Source organism: Perca fluviatilis, chromosome 1 (assembly GCF_010015445.1).
Source record: "Perca fluviatilis chromosome 1, GENO_Pfluv_1.0, whole genome shotgun sequence".
NCBI classification, from domain to species: Eukaryota; Metazoa; Chordata; class Actinopteri; order Perciformes; family Percidae; genus Perca; species Perca fluviatilis.
In genome coordinates this window covers 43,993,620-44,014,541 of record NC_053112.1, presented here as the reverse complement: position 1 = coordinate 44,014,541, position 20,922 = coordinate 43,993,620, and the positions used below count along the sequence as shown (strand labels likewise).

The 20,922-nt window shown below is 40.5% G+C and overlaps 1 protein-coding gene across 9 annotated transcripts in view; it reads left to right on the top strand.

Moving 5' to 3' along the window:
• Positions 1–20,922, top strand: part of tenm3 (teneurin transmembrane protein 3) — a 294,603-nt gene that overhangs the window by 237,104 nt on the left and 36,577 nt on the right. For all 9 annotated transcript variants that reach the window (XM_039800537.1, XM_039800527.1, XM_039800511.1 and 6 more), the window contains 10 exons: positions 7,410–7,534; positions 7,831–7,938; positions 11,661–11,815; positions 16,034–16,135; positions 16,416–16,589; positions 16,789–16,848; positions 17,320–17,482; positions 19,233–19,371; positions 19,898–20,003; positions 20,245–20,387. In XM_039800537.1, the coding sequence (XP_039656471.1) occupies positions 7,410–7,534; positions 7,831–7,938; positions 11,661–11,815; positions 16,034–16,135; positions 16,416–16,589; positions 16,789–16,848; positions 17,320–17,482; positions 19,233–19,371; positions 19,898–20,003; positions 20,245–20,387 (1,275 nt within the window). The remainder of the gene's footprint in view (positions 1–7,409; positions 7,535–7,830; positions 7,939–11,660; positions 11,816–16,033; positions 16,136–16,415; positions 16,590–16,788; positions 16,849–17,319; positions 17,483–19,232; positions 19,372–19,897; positions 20,004–20,244; positions 20,388–20,922) is intronic.

Below are 20,922 nucleotides of genomic sequence, written 5' to 3'. Positions count from 1 at the left end.
ATGCTCACATTGTACTCACCAAAGTAACTTATGAAATCTGCACATATGTAATTATCCATTCAGTTACTAATCAGTAATGTTGCAATATGACAACAGGGCAGAACGAGGCACAGAGAAGCAAAGAATTAGGGGAGAAGTAGCCTTGATGTTTGCTCCCATCAAATCAGACCCCCTCATCTCGTTTTATGCTTGTTTCTGTGTCCCTCGGCCTCATCCTCTTTCCCTCTCTAATCTTGACAAGTGTTCACACGAAATCGAGCCTATTTTTCTGCTGTCAGCTCAGATGAAGTCATGGCTGTAACAACAGCCCCTAGCAATGAGAGATATGGGGGGGTTAAGATGTTGGCCGTGGTTACTGGCCTTCCTAATTTTATGTTTAGTTTTATATCTCACTCTCTTTATCCCTCTCTCAACCCAGCCCCATCCTCACTGTCCTTTTCAAGCCCATGCAAGGTGATTCACAGCCGTGAAAGATTTCATACAGACAAAGCAAAGACAACATTCACGAATAGTTTTAAGGCAGCAACCAATTAGTCTTTATGCATGTTAACTTTCACTTAAAGATGAAAAATGATACATTCCATTAATAATTAAAGGACATTGTGGTGATTAGGTAGCTTGCATAATCTAGATTGCAGAATTAATTGTGTGGATGAGCACTGTAAATTCTTTGTCATATCTTGCAGACGGCAGACTTGCATGTAGTGGAAAGTAACAAAAAAATTATAATAATATCAATACTGAAAAATAAGTAACACAATATTAATCACACATTAGAAGCAGTTCTGATATCTGTACCCGCCAGTATACAAAGTAGTTCAACTTTGCTCAACCTCGAGCAGCTGCAACATTTAAAGGCTTCCTTAAGGCATCAGCAGTAAAATACTAATGAAAATAAAACGTGTTAATACTTTTGTAAATGTACTTTTGCGGCCCCTTTGGAAAAAAGCGGTACTGTTTTTACCACACCTGCTGTCATAAAGGTCTTTTCTTCACGGTGCTGTGTTGCCCACTGTAGATTACTGAGTTAGCATTACGGGGAGGGCTATGACTGTTTTGCTCGGACAGAAAATCATTAATTTACAATAAGAGAATACGTTACAGATGCATCGTAGCATTCCAAGTGTTGCATACATTTACACTTAGCCCACTTTGGATGTATCGTGAGCTAAAACAGGTAACGTTATCACTGTCACTGTGTCACGAGCCAAAGCATTAAGAGTTTGTTATAGCAACAAATGTAGTAATAACTTAGATTAATATAGCACATTTCATGAAACCCACGGACACTTGACACATGTAACGTTACAGGGGGACATAAGGGAAAAGAAAATAGTAGGCCAACAAACACAAACACGGACTAAAAGGATTAAAAAGCTAAATGGAAGGGGGGCGTAATTTAATGTTGGCTACTGACTTACAACCACATCGCGCATTGTAAAGTTATTTTATGAATGAAATACAAAATTACATACCTGAAGGCCAATTTGGGGTGGGTTTGGAATCATTTACAATCCCGTAATCTCTTGAAAGCCCGACCGAAGTTGACTCGCGTTATCGCCCGTTGTCTTTCACTTTCCTTTTTAGCTTTTAGTTGTTCTTCGTTTAATTCCCTTCTTTCCTGTGATGGTCCAGCCATAACTACAGCAGATAACTTCTAAAATAACATTAAAATACAATTAGGCCTATAAGAAATCTCCTGCTTTACCTCAATCCCAATTCATTTTAATATGATCCAAGCCAGAAAGTCTGGGTTGACCAAAAAAGAAAACACTGGCCCGTACTCCTGAAAATCTTGGAATCTGGTGGAGAGTTCTATCTCAGGTTCTTGAATGAGCCCTCTGATGTCCTCAGAGTTGACACGCTCAGATGATGACATCCCCCTCTGGTGTCTGAAGAAGTGAAAGGCTCCAGTTTGATTATCACAGGATAAGGCCTTCACTCTCAACAGACATGCGTTCAATGCATCAGACAGAGCTTGCATGGTTTGGCATGTGCCTTGCAGCTGCAGGTTCAGTGTGTTGAGAAGTCCTGTGATGTCGGTGAGGAACGCAAGTTTCACAAGCCATTTCTCATCCTCCAGCTCAGGCTAGTCCAGCTCCTTCTCAATCACAGAGGCTTTGATCATATCAATGCAGTCCACAAATCGCTCCCAAACCACTGAGCCACCTAACGGGCAGTGGGGAGGCAAATCTTTGTAAGCCACATGATCTCATCCAGGAGAGAATTAAACTGGCGGTGATTGAGTGAGTGTGGAGCGAGCAATGAGAAGATAAAAAATGTTGGCTACCGTTTCCATTACAGAGGTAAGATCATTTGCACACAAGTTTTCCTGGTGAATAATAAAGTGAAGTTATATGACAGGGTGACTGATCTGATTTTCAGTTTTTGTCACCCCCCCCATGCTTCCCAACTCACCCGGGCCACCAACTGTGGTAATTACTAGAGTAGGTCTAGACCACACACTATAATTTACAGGGAACCAACTATTACCCCCAAGAGCAGGCATTTGGTGCGACAACAGCGAGGAAACAACTTCCTTTTACCAGGCAGAAACCTCAGACAGAACCAGGCTCTTGGTAGAGAGAGAGAGAGAGAGAGAGAGAGAGAGAGAGATACAGTTATAGCAAATAGCTCTGCTGTCAAAATCCTCGGTAAAAGCACATTCCCTTTAGTGGTGCCGTGCATGGGCCTCAAGCAGCAACGTTCCTCTTGTATCTCTTTTCTGTCGCTGTCTCTTGCAAAAATCGTCAGGTGTGGGATGTAGAGTGGTGATCTGGGCCGCATTTTTCTGTCCGAGCCCGGCCCGCGTCCGACAGAGCAGAAACTGAACCCGACCCGAACCCGACAGGCATTAAGATATGTAGGCTACGTTTGTTTGTGTGGAAAGCCCGCTTTTGTTAAGCAACTGAAGGAAGGCATTCAGAAATGTCAACAGATGAGCACATCAGCACACACGGGGCAACAAGTGCACGTTAATAATATGTTTCATTTAAAATGTTCAATGTGTTAACCTTTCCTGATTGCTTCGTTTCCGAGGTTAAAATCCTGTTTCTGGTGAGCAAATGGCTTTCAGTCTGGGGTTTATTTCGGACACCGCACACACTGGGTACAAAACTTAAACTTATTCCACCAACTCTGCTCCGGTCGCATCTACACGTCTATCTCTCTTCTGCCCACTTTCCACACACATACACACACACACACACACACACACACACACACACACACACACACACACACACACACACACACTGAGCTCTCTTAAAGGAGCCGCAGCACCATTTTACAACAAATGACTTATCACACTGATGTGACCGAGCCCGACCTGAACCCGAACATCATTTCTAAATATCTGTCCCATCGGGTCCCGTCGCGTCCCATCGGGTCCCATCGGGTCCCGTTGGGCTCGGGTCGGGTATCGCCACTCTAGTGGAATGGTATTGCTGTCTACACTTTCATCCACAGCCACACTGAACATCGGCGCAACAGTTTGCTGGATGTGCACATTGCTGCAATTTCAGTAATGCACTTTTAAACAGTTCTTGCTGAGAGCCCTTAATCCTGGATATGATGGTGTCTTTATTTGGCAGTTCATCAGCACTGCCCTTTTGATTGACTCAGCTTCATCACAATCATCTTTGAAGGTTTTTCTCATGCGTCGTTTAGAAAATGCTAGATCTGCTCACCGTGTTGCTTGCAGGTTGGTGTGGCGCGAAAAGACATATGGCGCTTACACACTGCTAGTACGAGCTCTGCTATGCTCTGCTCGACTCGACTTGGCCGCGGTGCCCTGTCCTTTTTCCATTGCAGATTTAGTACCACTTCATGTGTGAGGCAAGCGTGGCTGGTCGTCATACCGACGCCGCAGGAAACTGCCGTGACCTAACGCGACACACACACAGAACGTGGAAGGTGTGTTGTTTTTGACTCTCGGCATGTGGCGGTTTGCCAGAAGACACATTTTGTTTCAAAAGAAGCAAAAAAAAACACCGCTGGCTAAACTATTTAAAAATGGCGGGTTTGCTCAGGACACCCCCGTCTATCACTGGCAATGATGACGCAGTGATTAGTGACGATTCTCTCCGACCAATCAGTAGTCTGCAGGTTTTCACGTCACCTTTTGGTATCGCCTCAGCTTGGAACCTCGACGGAGATGATACTAAAAAAAAGTACTTCTTGGCAGGTACCAGGGACTTTTTTTCATAATGGAAATCCTTAGAAGGCGAGTAGAGTCGAGGCGAGTCGAGCAGGTACCATGTAATGGAAAAACGCTAATATTATCACGTCAACATGAATTCATCATGCTTGTTTAATTGTTTTGTCACTTACCTAATTTAGCAATTTGCAATTATGGGACCAGACTAAATGTAACATGTAACAAAGTTGGATCTGTGTCAATATTGTAGTATAGTTTTTGCTTTCTCACTACTCTTTATAAAGCCGAAACCTAAACCTAGCCATCTTTGTGCCTAAATCTAACTAAACCTGCCATACAAAACCGTTTTTACTTGCATTTTTTGAAATATACTAGGTCCATATGTGTTTGTGTTATTTCGTGAATGTGAAAATGAACTGTCAGCTCTAGCCACTGAAAAGTAATAAGCAGAGAAATCAGGCCAATTACAAAAGCTGGTCAGTCTGACATCATAGCCTGAGCTCATTACTATTCATTAGCTCGCCCAGTTGGGCTGGGTAAAGGATTCTGACAGCCAGGCTCTCATTGGCTAGCTGTTAGCCAATCAGATTCAAACAGCTTAGCTTGTTGAATATTAATGAGAACTGGCAGAAATCGAGCTGAGTCTTCCTGTAGGCTTTCTATACCGCGCTAGAATGGCTTGAAACAAGGTAACCAAGGCATTCTTTCCACAAAAAATGTTACAGAATCCATGGTAGAACTTCAGACATTACCACAAAGTAATGAAATACGTGTGGCAGGGCACCTTTAAACATAGCGTAGTCACATCATAAAAATGATTTTTCAACAGTGATTTGTAACGGTTTTGCAATGCACTGACAATGGTCTGGACCCACCCCATCTGATGTTGTCCCCCCCTAAAAGATTATTGAAAAACATGCTGTGTATTGTAAATAATGTAATATATGTAAAACAATACAAAACATAGCTTAAAAAAATCTTGAGCCCCCCCCCCTTCCTTGCCTCATAATGGTTTGGTCCAGTACCTGCTACACATTTCGGTAGGAGAAAACAAAATTTGAATCACTCAGTAACGTTAGTTGTGGGACTCCAGTAAGTAGACATTAGGCTATTTCATTCACTTTGAACATCGGATGAAGTAACTCTTTTCTCTAATACAGATGATACTTCCTCATTTTAATTCATTATAAAGTAGTCTTTACAAAAACAATGATTTTTCCATGAATCCTCTATGTTAGCGAATATATAACGTTACCTAGCTTGTTTGGTAGCTTGTTTAATAGCTTGTTGGATAGTTAGTTAGCTAACTTGCTAATTCCACCCAACATGCTTTCACTGGTTACAGAAAATGAGCCGGCTGGCTAGTTAGCTAGCTTTTTTGCTTGGGGGTTCAGTTCTCAGTTCAGCATCACCTGTATAACTGAAAAGAATCACTTCATCTGATGTTTGAAGTGGATAAAAAAAGCCATGTCAGCCTACTTACTGGAGTTCCACAACTACACATATCCTCTACAACTGTATCATTTTGGCTGTGTTGTTTGAGAAATGTTATGTTTATTGTCCCCCCTAAACAGTTAGATGAGATTTACGCCGATGGTTCCAACTTCCTATACCTATCTACCCCATCTCTGTGATTGATGCTGATACATTAGGATTCGCTGCTCTGTGTTATCCTCCTTTTTCTCTTTCCTCCCTTCTTAAAATGAAGCTCGACCTACTTAGTTTTCTGTTATATCTCTTCATATACATATAGAGCAACACCATACCTGTGGCTTCTTTGCCACTGACAAGACACAATGATTGGATTTCATTTTTTTTTTTAACACATCCAAATGTAGTTTCAATTAAATTTCACTTTTTAATTAAACACAATATCCTCTCGGGAGGACTAGTCATGTCACTGAGCTTTTTTTAACCTTCTGCCCTTCCTTCATGTTTACTTATTAACACCACCACCACTGACTGTTTGTTCTGTTTCATTTGTTTTTATTTCATTATCCTCTCTTGCTTAAGTTCTTTCCTCTTGTCTCGCCTTTTCTCATTTACTACATTCATCATGTTCTTATGTTTTACAGCCATACTTTCCTTCCCTTTTTGTCTCTTTCTTTTCCTTATTCTTGATTTATTTCCTTCACATTTTTCTTTTCTCCCTTAGTCAGTCATGTATTCCCTCCCTCGGTCTTCCTCTTGTCCTGGGATCTATATCCGTTCCTCATTCAATAATTTCCTCATCCATCACTCCTTACTACTTATCCCTTTTCTGTTGTGTAGGCTGATGGATTCCATGGTTTTGTCTGTGGTGCTAACTATCCTGAATTTTGGAAATGTTTAAATCTTAACGGGAATTTTTTTTTGCTTCAATAAAGGTTGAATAAAAACAAAAGGGCATGCTTATCAGCACGTCTGGGCCTTTAAGTACAGGCTGTCTTTGTCTCACATAGCCTGTCTATTTTTAGCTGTCTTAATTAACAGCCTGTGATCATCTGCTGATTATCACCAACCACTGAGACGTATGGCTAGAGGCCACTGCACATGTATATATACTTGTTAGTGTGTGTGTGTGTGTGTGTGTGTGTGTGTGTGTGTGTGTGTGTGTGCGCGCATGTGTGCATTTGTGTGTGTGTGTGATGGATATTACATGACAGTGTGGCAGGCATCATTAAGAGTGTGTCACAGACTCACAAGCAAGTGAATGCCCATCACACCAACCTACTGTCAACAAACACACACACACACACACACACACACACACCAACCACCTGGTACTCCACTGGAAGTAAATTAACACCAGTTTATTTTCTTTCAGTTCATCTACCCTCCTTTTATTCATTACTTCTTCATTATCATTAGCTCTAGAAAGTCTCCTTCATTTCCATCATAATGACGCCGGAACCAAATTTTAACTCCACTCTGTTGATTTCATTGTAAGCTTTTAAACCATTTGTTAAATTGTTAAAGCCATACACTTTATTGGAAAATGGCTTGTCATCTTAAAGGCCTCTTGGTTTGCAGTCAGACTTTGGATCATGTAGTAAAGTGTCTGGAAGAAACATTCCACCGAGGACACTCTGATCTCTCTGATTTTAGTGTCTGTGTTCTAAACTGGGTGTATTTTTTTAAATGTTAGTGTTTGAACACCGAAGTCTGAGATATGACATTATTAAAGATCCAGCACGACTAAACCAATTCTTTCTGGTTTATATCTTGTTTGTTCCCCTCCTCCCCTTTTGTCTGTCACTACCCTCCATAGCAACAACCCTGCTCACCGTTACTATCTAGCCACCGACCCAGTCACCGGGCAGCTGTATGTGTCGGACACTAACTCTCGACGAATCTACCGACCCAAGATGCTCAGCGGTGCCCGTGACCTCATCAGTAAGCATGCACTTCATTTACCCAGTAAAACACCATGTCGGTAAAGCAATCAGTTTTTTTCAATTGTCAATCCAATGTACTCACACACACATCTACTACAATTGTCATTCTCATAATATAGCAGCAAGAGAGAGAGAGATGTTCATATTACTGTTTACTGTGTTCTGTCGGAATATTTGGACAAATTGTATTTTGATGCTTTAGCAACATTGTTATTGAAGCGTTCATGCCAATAAAGCCCCATTGAATTGAATTGAATTGGGGCTTTTGCAATAAATGATGATGTGTGTGTTCAGGTAATGGAGAAGTTGTGGCTGGTACAGGGGAACAATGTCCTCCATTTGATGAAGCCCGATGTGGAGATGGAAGAAAAGCTACAGAGGCACAGCTACTGGGACCTAAAGGTACATACACGAAAATAGTGTTTCACACATCCACTAGTTAATAAATAAATAAGTGCAAGACAGCAGACTTTAGAATTCTAAGCTCATAAATAAAAGCACTTAATAGATAAACTAAAATTACGCTAAAATAAACACTTAATAAATAATAAGGTAGGTGGTTATTATTCAAGCCTGTTCATAACCATAGTTGCTGAGGAGGATTCACAAGACAGTTTGACCGGTACACTCTCTCCCAATTCAAATCTTGGCCTCTATGTATTATATGTTTCAGAGTTGGACGTTGGTCCTAACTGATAGCACGCGTATTTGGTCCTACATTTAGAAATGGGAGCATACTGTAAGCCTTTCATCAGCCTTCGTATCCTTATAAAGTAATCCTTCTTGCACCAGAATATTGCAGAGCTGTACTGAAATGTTAGAAGTCCAAATGATGAAGTATGTGCCCAGTCTGGGAGGTGGGATCTAGGACAGAGGTTTTCAAAGTGGGAGGTGGGCCTTCCCTGAGGGGCTCCAAACACTTTCAGAGGGAGGCTCAGAGAATGGAAGTGACAAAATATTACATTGGTTACCAAAAGAAGATCACATAGAATAGACTACATATGTGTGATGTGGTTGAATAGATAGTTCAGAGATACCACCATTGCTGTTTCTTTTCCAGAGTCAGAAACTAATAAATGCCTTTGACCAGGACTTTTTATGCAGGCTTAATTGTTGAGTGTCTATGGGATCAAATAACATAATTATGATCCAATAGGCATAGGAATAGGAAATTGAGCGAAACTAAATAAACCACTGTAAGTGGGGGTGAGGGGCCTCCTTTTTCCAAGATTCTCAGACTTTGAAATCCCCTGATCTTTGAGCTATTCAAATATATTTATTGCATACACTTCTTATGACTGGTTTCGTCTGTGGTGTAATTGCTCTATCCACCCAACTCCACGCATCCATTCACATAAATTCTTCTATTTCCTGCTTATTTGGCAACAAAGGAATACCGCTACCACAGTGATGATTTGGTTCCTTCACAACTGTGACTGTGTTTATTACACCTTAAAGCTCAACACAGTCTAATAATGTCCCTGACAATAAGCGTGGTTAAATAAAGATTATTTGCAAATTGGAGGCTGCCTTGGATTTGTCAGTTATTCATCATCATTGCTCCAAATCTGGATGAGAACATATTCTAAGTAAATCCAAAAATCCCTGTATAAAAACAAGATTAACAAAATAATAATATAAAAAGAACCTACAGTACACCCATGTCTTACCCTGTTTTAGGAATATGTTTAGTCCCAGTCAAACAATTAACTTGATTCTTAATACTGATTATAAGTAAAAAAAAGTATTAAAGTACATATTAAATACAGTTCATGGGCCTCATTCATTCATAGCAGTTTGCAAATGTTCAAACAACAGGCTAGCCTTTCTGAATAGTTGTGATCACTGTATAGTACCTTGTCTACTCATTGCCCTTGTTGATGAGAAAATTAGGTGACGCACTGCTTCATAATCATATCTTATTTATCAATGTTAAAGATGGTCAGCTCTTTATTTGGGGGGCCAAAAAAATGATGAAGTTATGAAGAAGTAATGTTTAGTTAACAATGATAACAACAATTACATTTTTTTAAGAATATATGTAAACTGCTGGGACTGGTCAGTTTTTTTGAAGAAGACATGAACATCTTTAATAAATCAGAAGTTATGAGTATTCAAAATCCTTAATTGATGCATGAATTAACGTATTGTTCCTGCATTAAGTCATGCATGAGATACTATTAATCCTCGTACATTACTGATAGTTCGTGAAGTACTACATGAATAAATTCATGCTTTTTCATGCATGTAGTTTGCATGAATTCATGATAATTCATGTACCATTAATATAAAGTGTTACCGGATGCTGTTTTTCACACCACAGCCACATGATCCTGTTAGAATTATGAATGTTTTTGCTGCTTGAGGGGGATATAAACTCAAGTCGACCAATGTATCATTTACAGAATCTGTTCAAGGTTGGAAAAGAAAACATGTAGCCTCTCAGCAGTGGTTAACGTGTTAGGCTTCAATGGACCAGATATATATATATATTTAAACATTTTCAGAATTTTATGTTGATTCATTCTATATACATATGAATGTATATGTACATATTTTGTGATTGATTTCATCACTGCACATATGCTGTTTTGCTCATCTATATGATACTTCTGACAGTTTTCATTCATATATTAATCTCGGCTGATGTTGCTTGAATACACTCAGGCTGTATATGTTCTTTATGTTTTTTCTTTACTGTGTCCTTTTTAGGGGTGCACGATTCAGAAAATGTCACGATTCAATATCCATTTTTAGGCTCAAGATTCGATTCAAAATAAATTTCGATTCAAAAACGATTCTCAGTAAAAAAAAAGAAGCAATTCACAGTATGTAAATGTAGTTATATTTCCCATGTGATTGCAGTAGACATACAATTTAAAAGAAAAGAAACACAACAAATTAAATGTAGTTTGATATTACTTCATATGTCTTCATACAAAAATAAAAACCTTTGCAATTAAAAACTGCAAAGTGCAAAGCTCTGGCCAGCTTTCACATACATTTAATTCAAGTATAAAATAAAACTGTTAATTAAAAAGAGCTTTTCGGTGGGAGTTAAGAGCATTGAAAGAACTTTAGGTTGTTGTCTTTAATGTTAATCTCTGGGTGATGGCGTACCATGTGAGTTCTCAAGTTTGAGGTGTTTCCAAAATACTTAACTTTCGCTTTGCAAAGCCTGCATATAGCATGATTCCAATCAAGTTCTGTCTTCCCCTCGAGGTTATAAAAGCCAAAATGTGCCCAACCTCTCGCCTTCAATGAGGATGGAGCAGGTTGAATAATTCTTTCTGTGAGGTTTGCCATTGTTTGCACCGACTAAACTACTTCTGCTGCACTCGTTCTTCTTCTGATTATGACAAGAGTGCCCAGGCGTCAGTGTGAATTCGACACAGCGCCATCTATGGGAATGGCGATCTAAACTCATTTCAGGACAGTACAGTCCCTCCAGAAAAACACACAAAATATGCAGGGCTTGCATGATTTCATAATCTCCGCATTTTCGTTGCAAAAAAGTCACATTTATCTTAGCAGAAAGTTGAAAAATGTTGCGTTTACGTCACACAAGAGCAGACATTTCCCCCTGTTGCCATGGGAATGTTATGAAGTGACGTAATTACGTGATGTGTACATCATCGAAAAGCAGGGTGTTGGGGAATCACTTTTTTTTCTCTTTTTCATCAAACTGCAGTTTTTGCAAGTTCCCGCAATTTTTGCACGTTCCCACAATTTCATCGCATAAAATTGCTTAAATATCCTGCATATTCCATCGCATTTTTAAAAAAAACATGCCGCATAATCAAGGATTTTTTGCCCACAACAATCATAAAAACACTCCGCTGGAAGGACTGACAATAGTATACACGGCATTACAAAACGAAAAAAAAATTCTATGAATTGATTTTGAATCGGTAGAGCTTGAATCGCGATACGAATGTGAATCAATTTTTTTTGCACACCCCTAGTCCTTTTATCTGCTGCAGCGTTATCCTGACTCCCACACAGGAGAATTACCTCAGCTTCATTTCTCCTTTGAATCCTGGAGTTGATGTATTAATAATCAACAGGACAAAAATATATTAAACTGTGTGTGTGAGTGTGTTCTTTGTTTCTGTTCCCTACAGGGATTGCAGTTGATAGAAACGGGTTGATCTATTTCGTGGATGGGACTATGATCAGGAAAGTCGATCGTAATGGAATCATCTCTACAGTGCTGGGCAGCAATGACCTGACCTCTGCACGGCCTTTGACCTGCGATACCAGCATGCACATAAGACAGGTAATCTTCAAAGAGTACCTACATGCACCATCACCCTGACTGTCACTGTGAGGGGCCATCTGAGACATGATTCACACTTACCTCACACACATACAAGTAAAATGTGTTTTATGTTTACCTAGTTGTCCTCATTATAGGGAAACTATCGTTTTTTTTCATCCTGGACCCTATTTTCCTATGTTTTTGTGTCTAATACTGGTCCAGTATTAAGATTATTAATATTAAGATCGCTGCAATATTCTAAGTGTCTGACAGCATTATGGAAAGGATTTCTAAGGAGGTCGACCTTTCTGTTAAGAGTAAGATCCTTTTTTTAAAGATAATTTTTTGGGGGCATTTTTAGGCCTTTATTTATAGAGGACAGCTGAAGACATGAAAGGGGAGAGAGAGGGGGAATGCAGCAAAGGGGCTGCAGGTCGGAGTCGAACCCACGGCCACTGTGTCAAGTAGTAAACCTCTGTCTATGGACGCCTGCTCTACCAGGTGAGCTACCCAGGCACCCAGATCCTTTTTTAAAACATAAAAACTAGGGCTGTGAATCGATAAAAAAATGTTATCGAATTAATTACATACTCTGTGATTAATTAATCGAAATTAATCGCATACATAATTAACGGTGCCTGAACCGATACTTTTTAAGAAAGTAAAAAAAGAAAAGAAAAAAGAAGGGTACTAAACAACAGTCGGTGACATTAAAGAAGGGCTTGTTTATTGCTATGGCCATATGGTCAAAATTAAATGATTTGATAATAATCTATAACAATAACAATAACTTATTTCACTAGTAAATTGCTGTTGAACGACAAAAACAACCACCAGATGGGAAAAGGACATTTACAATAACTTCAAATGCACCACGAGGCTGTAGTTTACCAGTTTCATTGAACGCACCTTCTGTGTTGTTTTTCCGACGGCAGCTGCATATCGTTAGCCTAGAAATCTAGACGCACCCTAGTGGCAGCTGGCTGGTCAGGCTAGCAGACTGTTACATACCGGTGTTGAATCCTCTACAGTAAAACACAGTCAAACTTTACACCGTTTAGCGTTAGCTGTCAGCATTTTAACAGTGCTGTCCAGCTACTAGCTAGCGGTAGGCTAACGTTAGCTGCTGTCGAGTATAGTGTTAACTAGCGTCACGTGCAGCGGTGTTTGTGTTGCCTGTATCCGTTTCAGAGCATCAGAGAGAAGAGCAGACATATCAGTGGCACCAGATTTCGGTAGCCAGGGTTGGCAGGAAGAAGTAACAAGTAGCTAAATGTTCCAATCAATGATCCAGGCAGCACATTCTCGTCTCCCTCCTTCATTTTACAGTCGAATAGTGGCTAGAATGGCTCCGGGTCAAACGTCAATATGGAATGGATTAATCTGCGTTAATTTTTTTTAACGCGTTATTTTTTGTCAGATTAATTAATCGAAATTAACGCGTTATTTTCACAGCCCTAATAAAAACATCTGTGAAATTGTGTTTGCTAAAGCCACCAGACTCCATGTAAATAAACAGTGATTTTAGCATCGTAAAATACACTTCATTCAAAGTCGACAGAAACAAACTATTAAAAACCGTTTAGGGTCGTGTTTCCACTGTTCCAATCATCACAACTCTACTTTTGGTTGAAATAAACACATAGTTTACCGATTTACATGTGAAAATATGTTGGCCCTATACACACTAAAAGTATTGCTTTTTTACATGGAGTCTGGTGGGTTTAGCGCTAGCGACTTCAGAGCTGTTTCTGGTTAAACAGAAAGGTCTCAAAGAGGTTTTAAAGGTCTATCTCTGTAGGGATCCTTTCCATAATGTTGTCAGACTTACAATATTAATCTGAGTCTGTCATTGGCAAAACAAGCACTTTTGTGGAGGTGGTGATGCAAAAGTGGATATGACACAGTCCTTTGGTGTGGGAGATCTGGGTTCAACTGCGATACTACAACCAATATGTCCCTAAGCAAGACACATTGCTCCGAGGCGTGCAACCTCTGACATATTTAGCAATTGTAAGTCGCTTTGGATAAAAGCGTCAGCTAAATGACATGTAATGTACAGTAATGCAATGTAAATACAAGCTGGACAATTGCCCCATTAACTAACATTGTAGCTTGTTTCGGTGCTGCCGACTACAGCGATCTTGCTTAATACTGGACCAATGTCAAAGACTCTGAAGAATCAGTCACTTAGACACAAAAAAATAGGACAAAAATGGTGTTACCCTTTAAACAATGCATTATCATGAATAGTTTGTGTACGAAAACGTATGCACAACAATTGTATGGTATCCTACGAAATGATGGTGATGGCCGGCTGATCACGTGACGCCCGGTCACATGGCGGTTAAGTTTAGTGGTCGTTACAGTTAAGTTTAGCTGACAAAAGGTGACCATCATGTGGCGATGTCAGTTAAGTTTAGACACCAAAACAACCAGTTAAAGGTCCAATATGTAATATATTTACTGTAATAAATCCCCAAATGACCCCAATGTGTCATCAGATTTTAAGGAAACATGCTAAGTTTAAATACTATCTTTTCTGACCACACCGCTAATGCCAGTATTTCCTCCTTTTGACATTTCCGTTCCGTGACATAATTTCTGCTCGTGTTTTGGCCTGTGTGTTGTTATCAACTGCCCAGTTTGACAGGCCGGGTTGCCAGATATAACTGTAAAAACATAAACCCAGCGCACTACAGCTGTAATGGTAGTACAGCCATGGAAGCAGCAAACAAACGAACAGGATCAACGGAGATAAATTCTATAAAATAAAAACTTATTGTTTCTGGGCGCCCGGATAGCTCATTTGGTAGAGCGGGCACTCATATATAGAGGTTTACTCATCAACGCAGCGATTAAAAAAAAATATTGTGGACACGAACACCCATTTCCTGGGTGAAAGTTTAGTTTGTACCTTAACTTCTCCCGGGACATGAACTTGAAAGCCCTGTGTTTTATTACCCATCCATCGCCCCCGACCTCCTCTCAACACGGACCTCAGTGGTCTCATACAGCAGCAGTCAATGTGGTGCATACAGCAATAAATACATACCAATTACAGTGCATTACTTTTCATAGCTATATGTTTGAATAGTTCATGAGAACAGCCTGAGGTAAAACAAGGCTCTATGGCTGAGATTCAATCCAGTTGATAAATGGCTGGTGTGCCATCAGGAAACTAGAGCCACTTCAATTAACACAGCATAGGTTTAGATCTGGTGATATCTTCTAACTTTTCCTTCATTTATTTCAGAAACTCATCAGACAGAGGCAAACAAATCAAGAGGGACATTAAATATTCAAAAAGCTTTATTGTCTATCACGTAATGATAGAAAATTGTCTTCTCTTAGGGACTCACAGACAACATAAAAAACCCATAAAAAACTCACATAAAATTATAAAATTACATGAGAGTAACATAGAGGAAGGGAAAGTACTTTCTTCTTTTTCACACCTTATTTTCAGAGTGCGAATGTACAATCTTACATATACGACATGGACTTCAGAATGGAAAGAACAACATCTACGTGTGTGTGTGTGTGTGTGTGTGTGTGTGTGTGTGTGTGTGTGTGTGTGTGTGTGTGTGTGTGTGTGTGTGTGTGTGTGTGTGTGTGTGTGTGTGTGCATGCGTGTGTGTGTTTAAGAGAGAGAGTTGTGGTCTGTGTTTTGTGTGGCAGAGCAGCGTAGTTAAGAGTGTTTCTGGCAGAGTTGAAGTTATCTGAACTCTGACCGCGTGTCCTTCTCTGCAGGATTTAGCACAGTTTGAATTCTAGCAGTTATGTATCTAGTTGACCTCTTGAGTTCACTTGTGGAACCATATGAACTGGCAGCCCACATATTTTCAAGTTTCACAGCTCTTTCTGTAGATTCATGTTGTTCTATTTTAATTTAAGTATACAGTCAGTATAAAATATATGTGAATGTAGGTTTAAACCATGTGGAAATTTAATAGACCAGTAAATTCTGTGTTTATAAACTGGCACTGATGTATACTGTCATAAAACAGCCCATGATTAATAGAAACAATGAATTTTGTTAGATTTTAGGTTTTCATACCACTGATGCATTCAACTCAGAGGTCACTCAGACAAACAATTAGGAAATACACTGTATATCAGTATTAGTATCCCTTGTATCAGATAGCAAAACTCAATATAGTTTGATGAAACTGTACAGTGAAGTAGCATGTTAAGTGGAACTCTCTCTCCTCTTCCCATCATCTCTACATCCAGGTTCGTTTAGAATGGCCCACAGATCTAGCCATCAATCCCATGGATAACTCCATCTACGTCCTGGACAACAACGTTGTGCTGCAGATCACTGAAAATAGACAGGTACAGGTATTGTCTATGATACCCATACTGACAGCAGAGCATGTTTTACAAATGTCCTTTTACATGTGCTGCTTTTTTGATTTTTTATTAAATCAACTTTTTTGAAGTAACATAAGAAAACCATATCAAATCATGAAGCATCCCAAAATACACAATGTTACTTAATCACTCATAACCAGCATCCGTGTGTGTGTGTGTGTGTGTGTGTGTGTGTGTGTGTGTGTGTGTGTGTGTGTGTGTGTGTGTGTGTGTGTGTGTGTGTGTGTGTGTGTGTGTTCAGGTTCGTATCGTGGCAGGTCGTCCCATGCACTGCCAGGTACCTGGTATAGAATATACTATGGGGAAGAGAGCGGTCCAGACCATGCTGGAGGGAGCTACAGCCATCGCCTTGTCCTACAGCGGTGTCCTCTACATTGCAGAGACGGATGAGAAGAAAATCCACCGCATTCGACAGGTAATCTTCAGGATATAAAGTATTATGTACAAGCAAGTACAACTTTGAACTACTGTGCAGGTCAGTAGTTAGTAACAGAAGTAACAAAGGTCCCAGGTCAGATTTGAAGCCCAGATGCAGGCACAAAGATGAAGAACTGAATGCTTTTATTGTGTTGTTTTCTTTTCAATGAAAGAGCGCTTCTGTTTTACCCCACCAGGTGTCGACTGATGGAGAAATTACCCATCTAGCTGGAGCGCCATCTGACTGTGACTGCAAGGTACTATACCACAGCTACTTCTTATACTGTATAGATAAGTTGACACTGAAAGCTGTCATTTTTAGTCATCCATGTCTTCCTTTTTATATCTTAATTTCATAGCTTAATCTTGACTCGCTCATAATAGTACAGCTGTGTAGCCAGAGAATTATGTGGATTAGATGACATAAAATACTCGTCATCTAATCCCAAAACAACACAATGGTGCACTGACTGCATGTAGTATCTGATCAACATTAATATATAAATCATAGAATAGTATGGACAAAATGTTATGAGAATAAAAACAAGAGATTCATGTGAATTTCATCTCCCGTCGAATTATGGATGGCACCCAACTCTCCTCTCTACCCTCCATAAAATAAACCAAGCTGAATTATTCATGTAATGTTATTCTCTGTCTCTCATTTCTGTTCTGTTTTTCTTTTCTACTTCTTCCTCTCCCACTGCCTGCCTCCCTCTGCCCTGCAGAACGATGCCAACTGTGACTGCTATCAAACAGGAGATGGCTACGCTAAAGACGCAAGGCTTAATTGCCCTTCCTCTTTAGTGGTGTCTCCGGATGGGACACTGTACGTGGCTGATCTGGGAAACATCCGGATTCGAGCCATACGATGCAACCAACCACCTACTGGTATGAATATACAGAACACACACACACACACACACACACACACACACACACACATATACACACACACACACATACAAAGTGGACATACTAAGGTTGTTTTTTTTGGGAGGGCCAAATATTGTAAGTCACCTTATCTGTTGCGATAGATACATTATGGTAGAGTGCATGTAGTGTTGTGGGTATAAAGGCCATGATTTGTGTACACTGTAACATGGAATGTGGACCACATGCACTCATATTTGGCCCAGAAAGAATGTGTGGAAGAGCAAGTAATGTTGAATTCTGTTGCTGATTCAGATGAGTTGTAGTCACTACCCAGTGGAGACAGAAGTTCACAAAAAGCTGGGCAATTTCTGACCAGGGTTTTACACAAGTTAACAGGAAACAAGAAATAAACAAAAGCTGAGAACACATTCAACAAGTCTGTCTGAGTGAGTTTGCATAGACTTAATAATGTCTGCTCCATCAAGCAAAGGTGCTTCGATTAATTAGGGTGTGAACCTGTGTCAGAGCCAGCCTGGGCTCTAAACAAAAGGTGAAATGCTCTACAGATGCTTTTGCTTCAATGTGCTTTGAACAGTGGCTAGACTAAAGCTTAGATCGGGCCCAAAAAATCAAGCCCGACCCTAGCTGAGCCCGTGCACATTGTGTCTGAGCCTGGCCCGGCCCAACACATTTACTGTAATTAGGAGACCGATCCCGATTTAAACCCGAAAACACATTTTTAATACGTGGGCCGTTATAACTGAGGTTCTCAACTACAATTGCTTTTACCTGTGGATAACCGATCAAGGCAGCAACATAATCAAAGCCCTGGAACCATAGAGGAGACTTTCTTGTCTCGATCACCTAATTAATACTGTCCTTCGCCACGGTCTGCATGCTGACGCACTGGCCTACAACGTGCTGGGTATAGGAGAGACCATATCTGCTGCTAAAGGACTCGTGAGATATCTGAAACAATCTGGCCTGGTTGCGCAATTATCGAAGACAGTGCTACAGATGGGGGAGCCACGATTTAGCGCAGTTTACCTCACGCTCAAGTCAGTGCAGGTCAGGACATATACCCAGAGCTACGGGAGAAGCTGGAGAGGCATAGCTTTCTCCCCACCCAATTAGGCTAATAAAGTAATGATTAAAAAAACACAAATGCTTGATCAAGGGCCCGGACCGGCTCGAGGACAGAGGCGGGCCGAGTTCGGGCTCGGGCAGACAATCTAAACTCTAGGCTAGACAGCATGCACTGGCAAGACGGACACATTGAAGAGGGTGAGGGGTTGACGATGTTAACGGGTACTACAGCAGTTTACTCCAGACCCCACTGAACTGTGCATGGTCTCACAGGCTAAATGACGAAGAAGCTTTAGGCTCTGACTGCTGCTTGTGTGTACACAGGCTGGTCAGCACAACTGTCCCAAATATTATATTAGACAGCAGTGGTGGAAGAAGTATTCCGATCCTTAAAAGTACTAATACCACTCTGTAAAAATACTCTCTACAAGTAAAAGTCCTGCATTGAACATGTTACAAAAAGTATCATCAGGAAAATGTACTTAAAGTATTAAAAGTAAAAGTTCTGAATGCAGACATTTTAGAAACTGGAAACGATCAAAACAGTTGTGTGTTTAATGGTATAATCATTTTAGCTGGACTTGTAGGTCTATATATTTTTGGGTATTTTAATTCATAATAAAACATATAATAATACAGAAATCACAGTGTATCCATCTGCTTGTCTGTGTGTCTCCAGGCTCCCTGGCTTCAGGTCCCAGCTCCTATGAAGTGGCCTCTCCAGCCTCTCAGGAGCTCTATGTGTTTGATGGGAACGGGACTCATCAGTTCACCATGTCTCTGGTCACTGGAGACTATAAATACAACTTCAGCTACAGGTTGGTTTGTGTGAGAAAATAGAATTAAATTTTGCCATGAAGATGAGTGCAACACATCCCCTGCAAAGGTTTTTTTGTGGGCAGTGGTGGCCTAAAGGTTAGAGAAGGTTCAATCCCCAGTACGACAGGATAGGGTTAGGGTGGGGAAAGTGAAAGAGCAGCGCTTGTCCCTCCCTCATTACCACCACTGAGGTGCCCCTGAGCAAGGCCCTTAACCCAACCGCTCCAGCGGAGCTGCTCAGTGGCCAGCAGATCAGACTGTGGTTGTACTAGGCAGCTTCCAGGTGTCAATGTGTGTTACTGTGTGAATGTGGTCAGGGTGTTCCTGCAAAAGAAAGCCTTCCTCTCAGTGAACCTTCCCTGAATAAATAAAAGGTTTAGTGTATATCAGTAAGGGAACTTGTGTTTCTTGTCCTTTTTTGTAACATATTAAGAAATACTGTAAATCTGTTTTTTCTCCTTCCTTTTGAAACTTAACCTATATTTTCACTTTGTCATTTTCCACCCTCCATTCCTTCACTCTCAGCAATGAGGAGGATGTAACCGCAGTGACAGACAGCAGCGGGAACACCCTCCGCATCCGTAGAGATACCAACAGGTTGCCTGTACGTGTGGTCGCCCCGGACAATCAGGTGAGATGAGCAGGTCTTTTGCTATGCTGTCAAACTTTAACTTATTATCAAAATACATGTTGATTAAAAAAACTGCATTCAGCCAGCCATTAGTTCTTTTTTTTATCATTATTTTGAATACAGTGTTGCTTCTCACAATTTTTGTCGAAATAAACATACAGATGTTAATGGTCTGAGGCGACGGCTCCCATGAAGTAGGAATCTGAACATGTGGCTGTTTGTGTTTTTTGTTTGGGTATAGGTCATCTGGCTGACCATCGGGACTAATGGAGGTCTGAAGAGTCTCACAGCTCAGGGTCAGGAACTGGTCTTGTTCAGTTACCATGGCAACAGCGGTTTGCTGGCTACCAAGAGCATCCAAATAGGCTGGACTACCTTCTATGAGTGAGTAGCACTACTGTGTTTATAAATGATTTGAGTGCATGTCTGCACTGCTGTGTGCTGATGGATGGAGGGACCGTTGGATTTTTTTTATTTTTTTTATTTCAAAAGCCATCTACAAGTATATTTACCATGTTACTGGGAATTATATTAGCTCCTAATGGTTTTACAGCAAACCTTCTGACAGAACAGCATCACATGCAATCTACACCATCTCAAACCAGCTCAACAGCTGACATACACTCCTCTTCTCCACTGTTTCTACAAGTTTATGTCTAGAGACAGAAAATAATTGAAAAACCTCGTGACATAGAAGAAATTCGCTGAATTTAAAATTGACTTCCTCTAATTAGATTGATAAGATTTCCAGATCTACCTGCTGCTGGGTGGATCCAGTTTTAATTCCACCTTCTCTAAAATTGCTGTTTCCCTGAGCTGCTGTAGCACATTGAGCTGTAAGAAACTCTGTGTGTGTGTGTGTGTGTGTGTGTGTGTGTGTGTGTGTGTGTGTGTGTGTGTGTGTGTGTAATGTAGATTC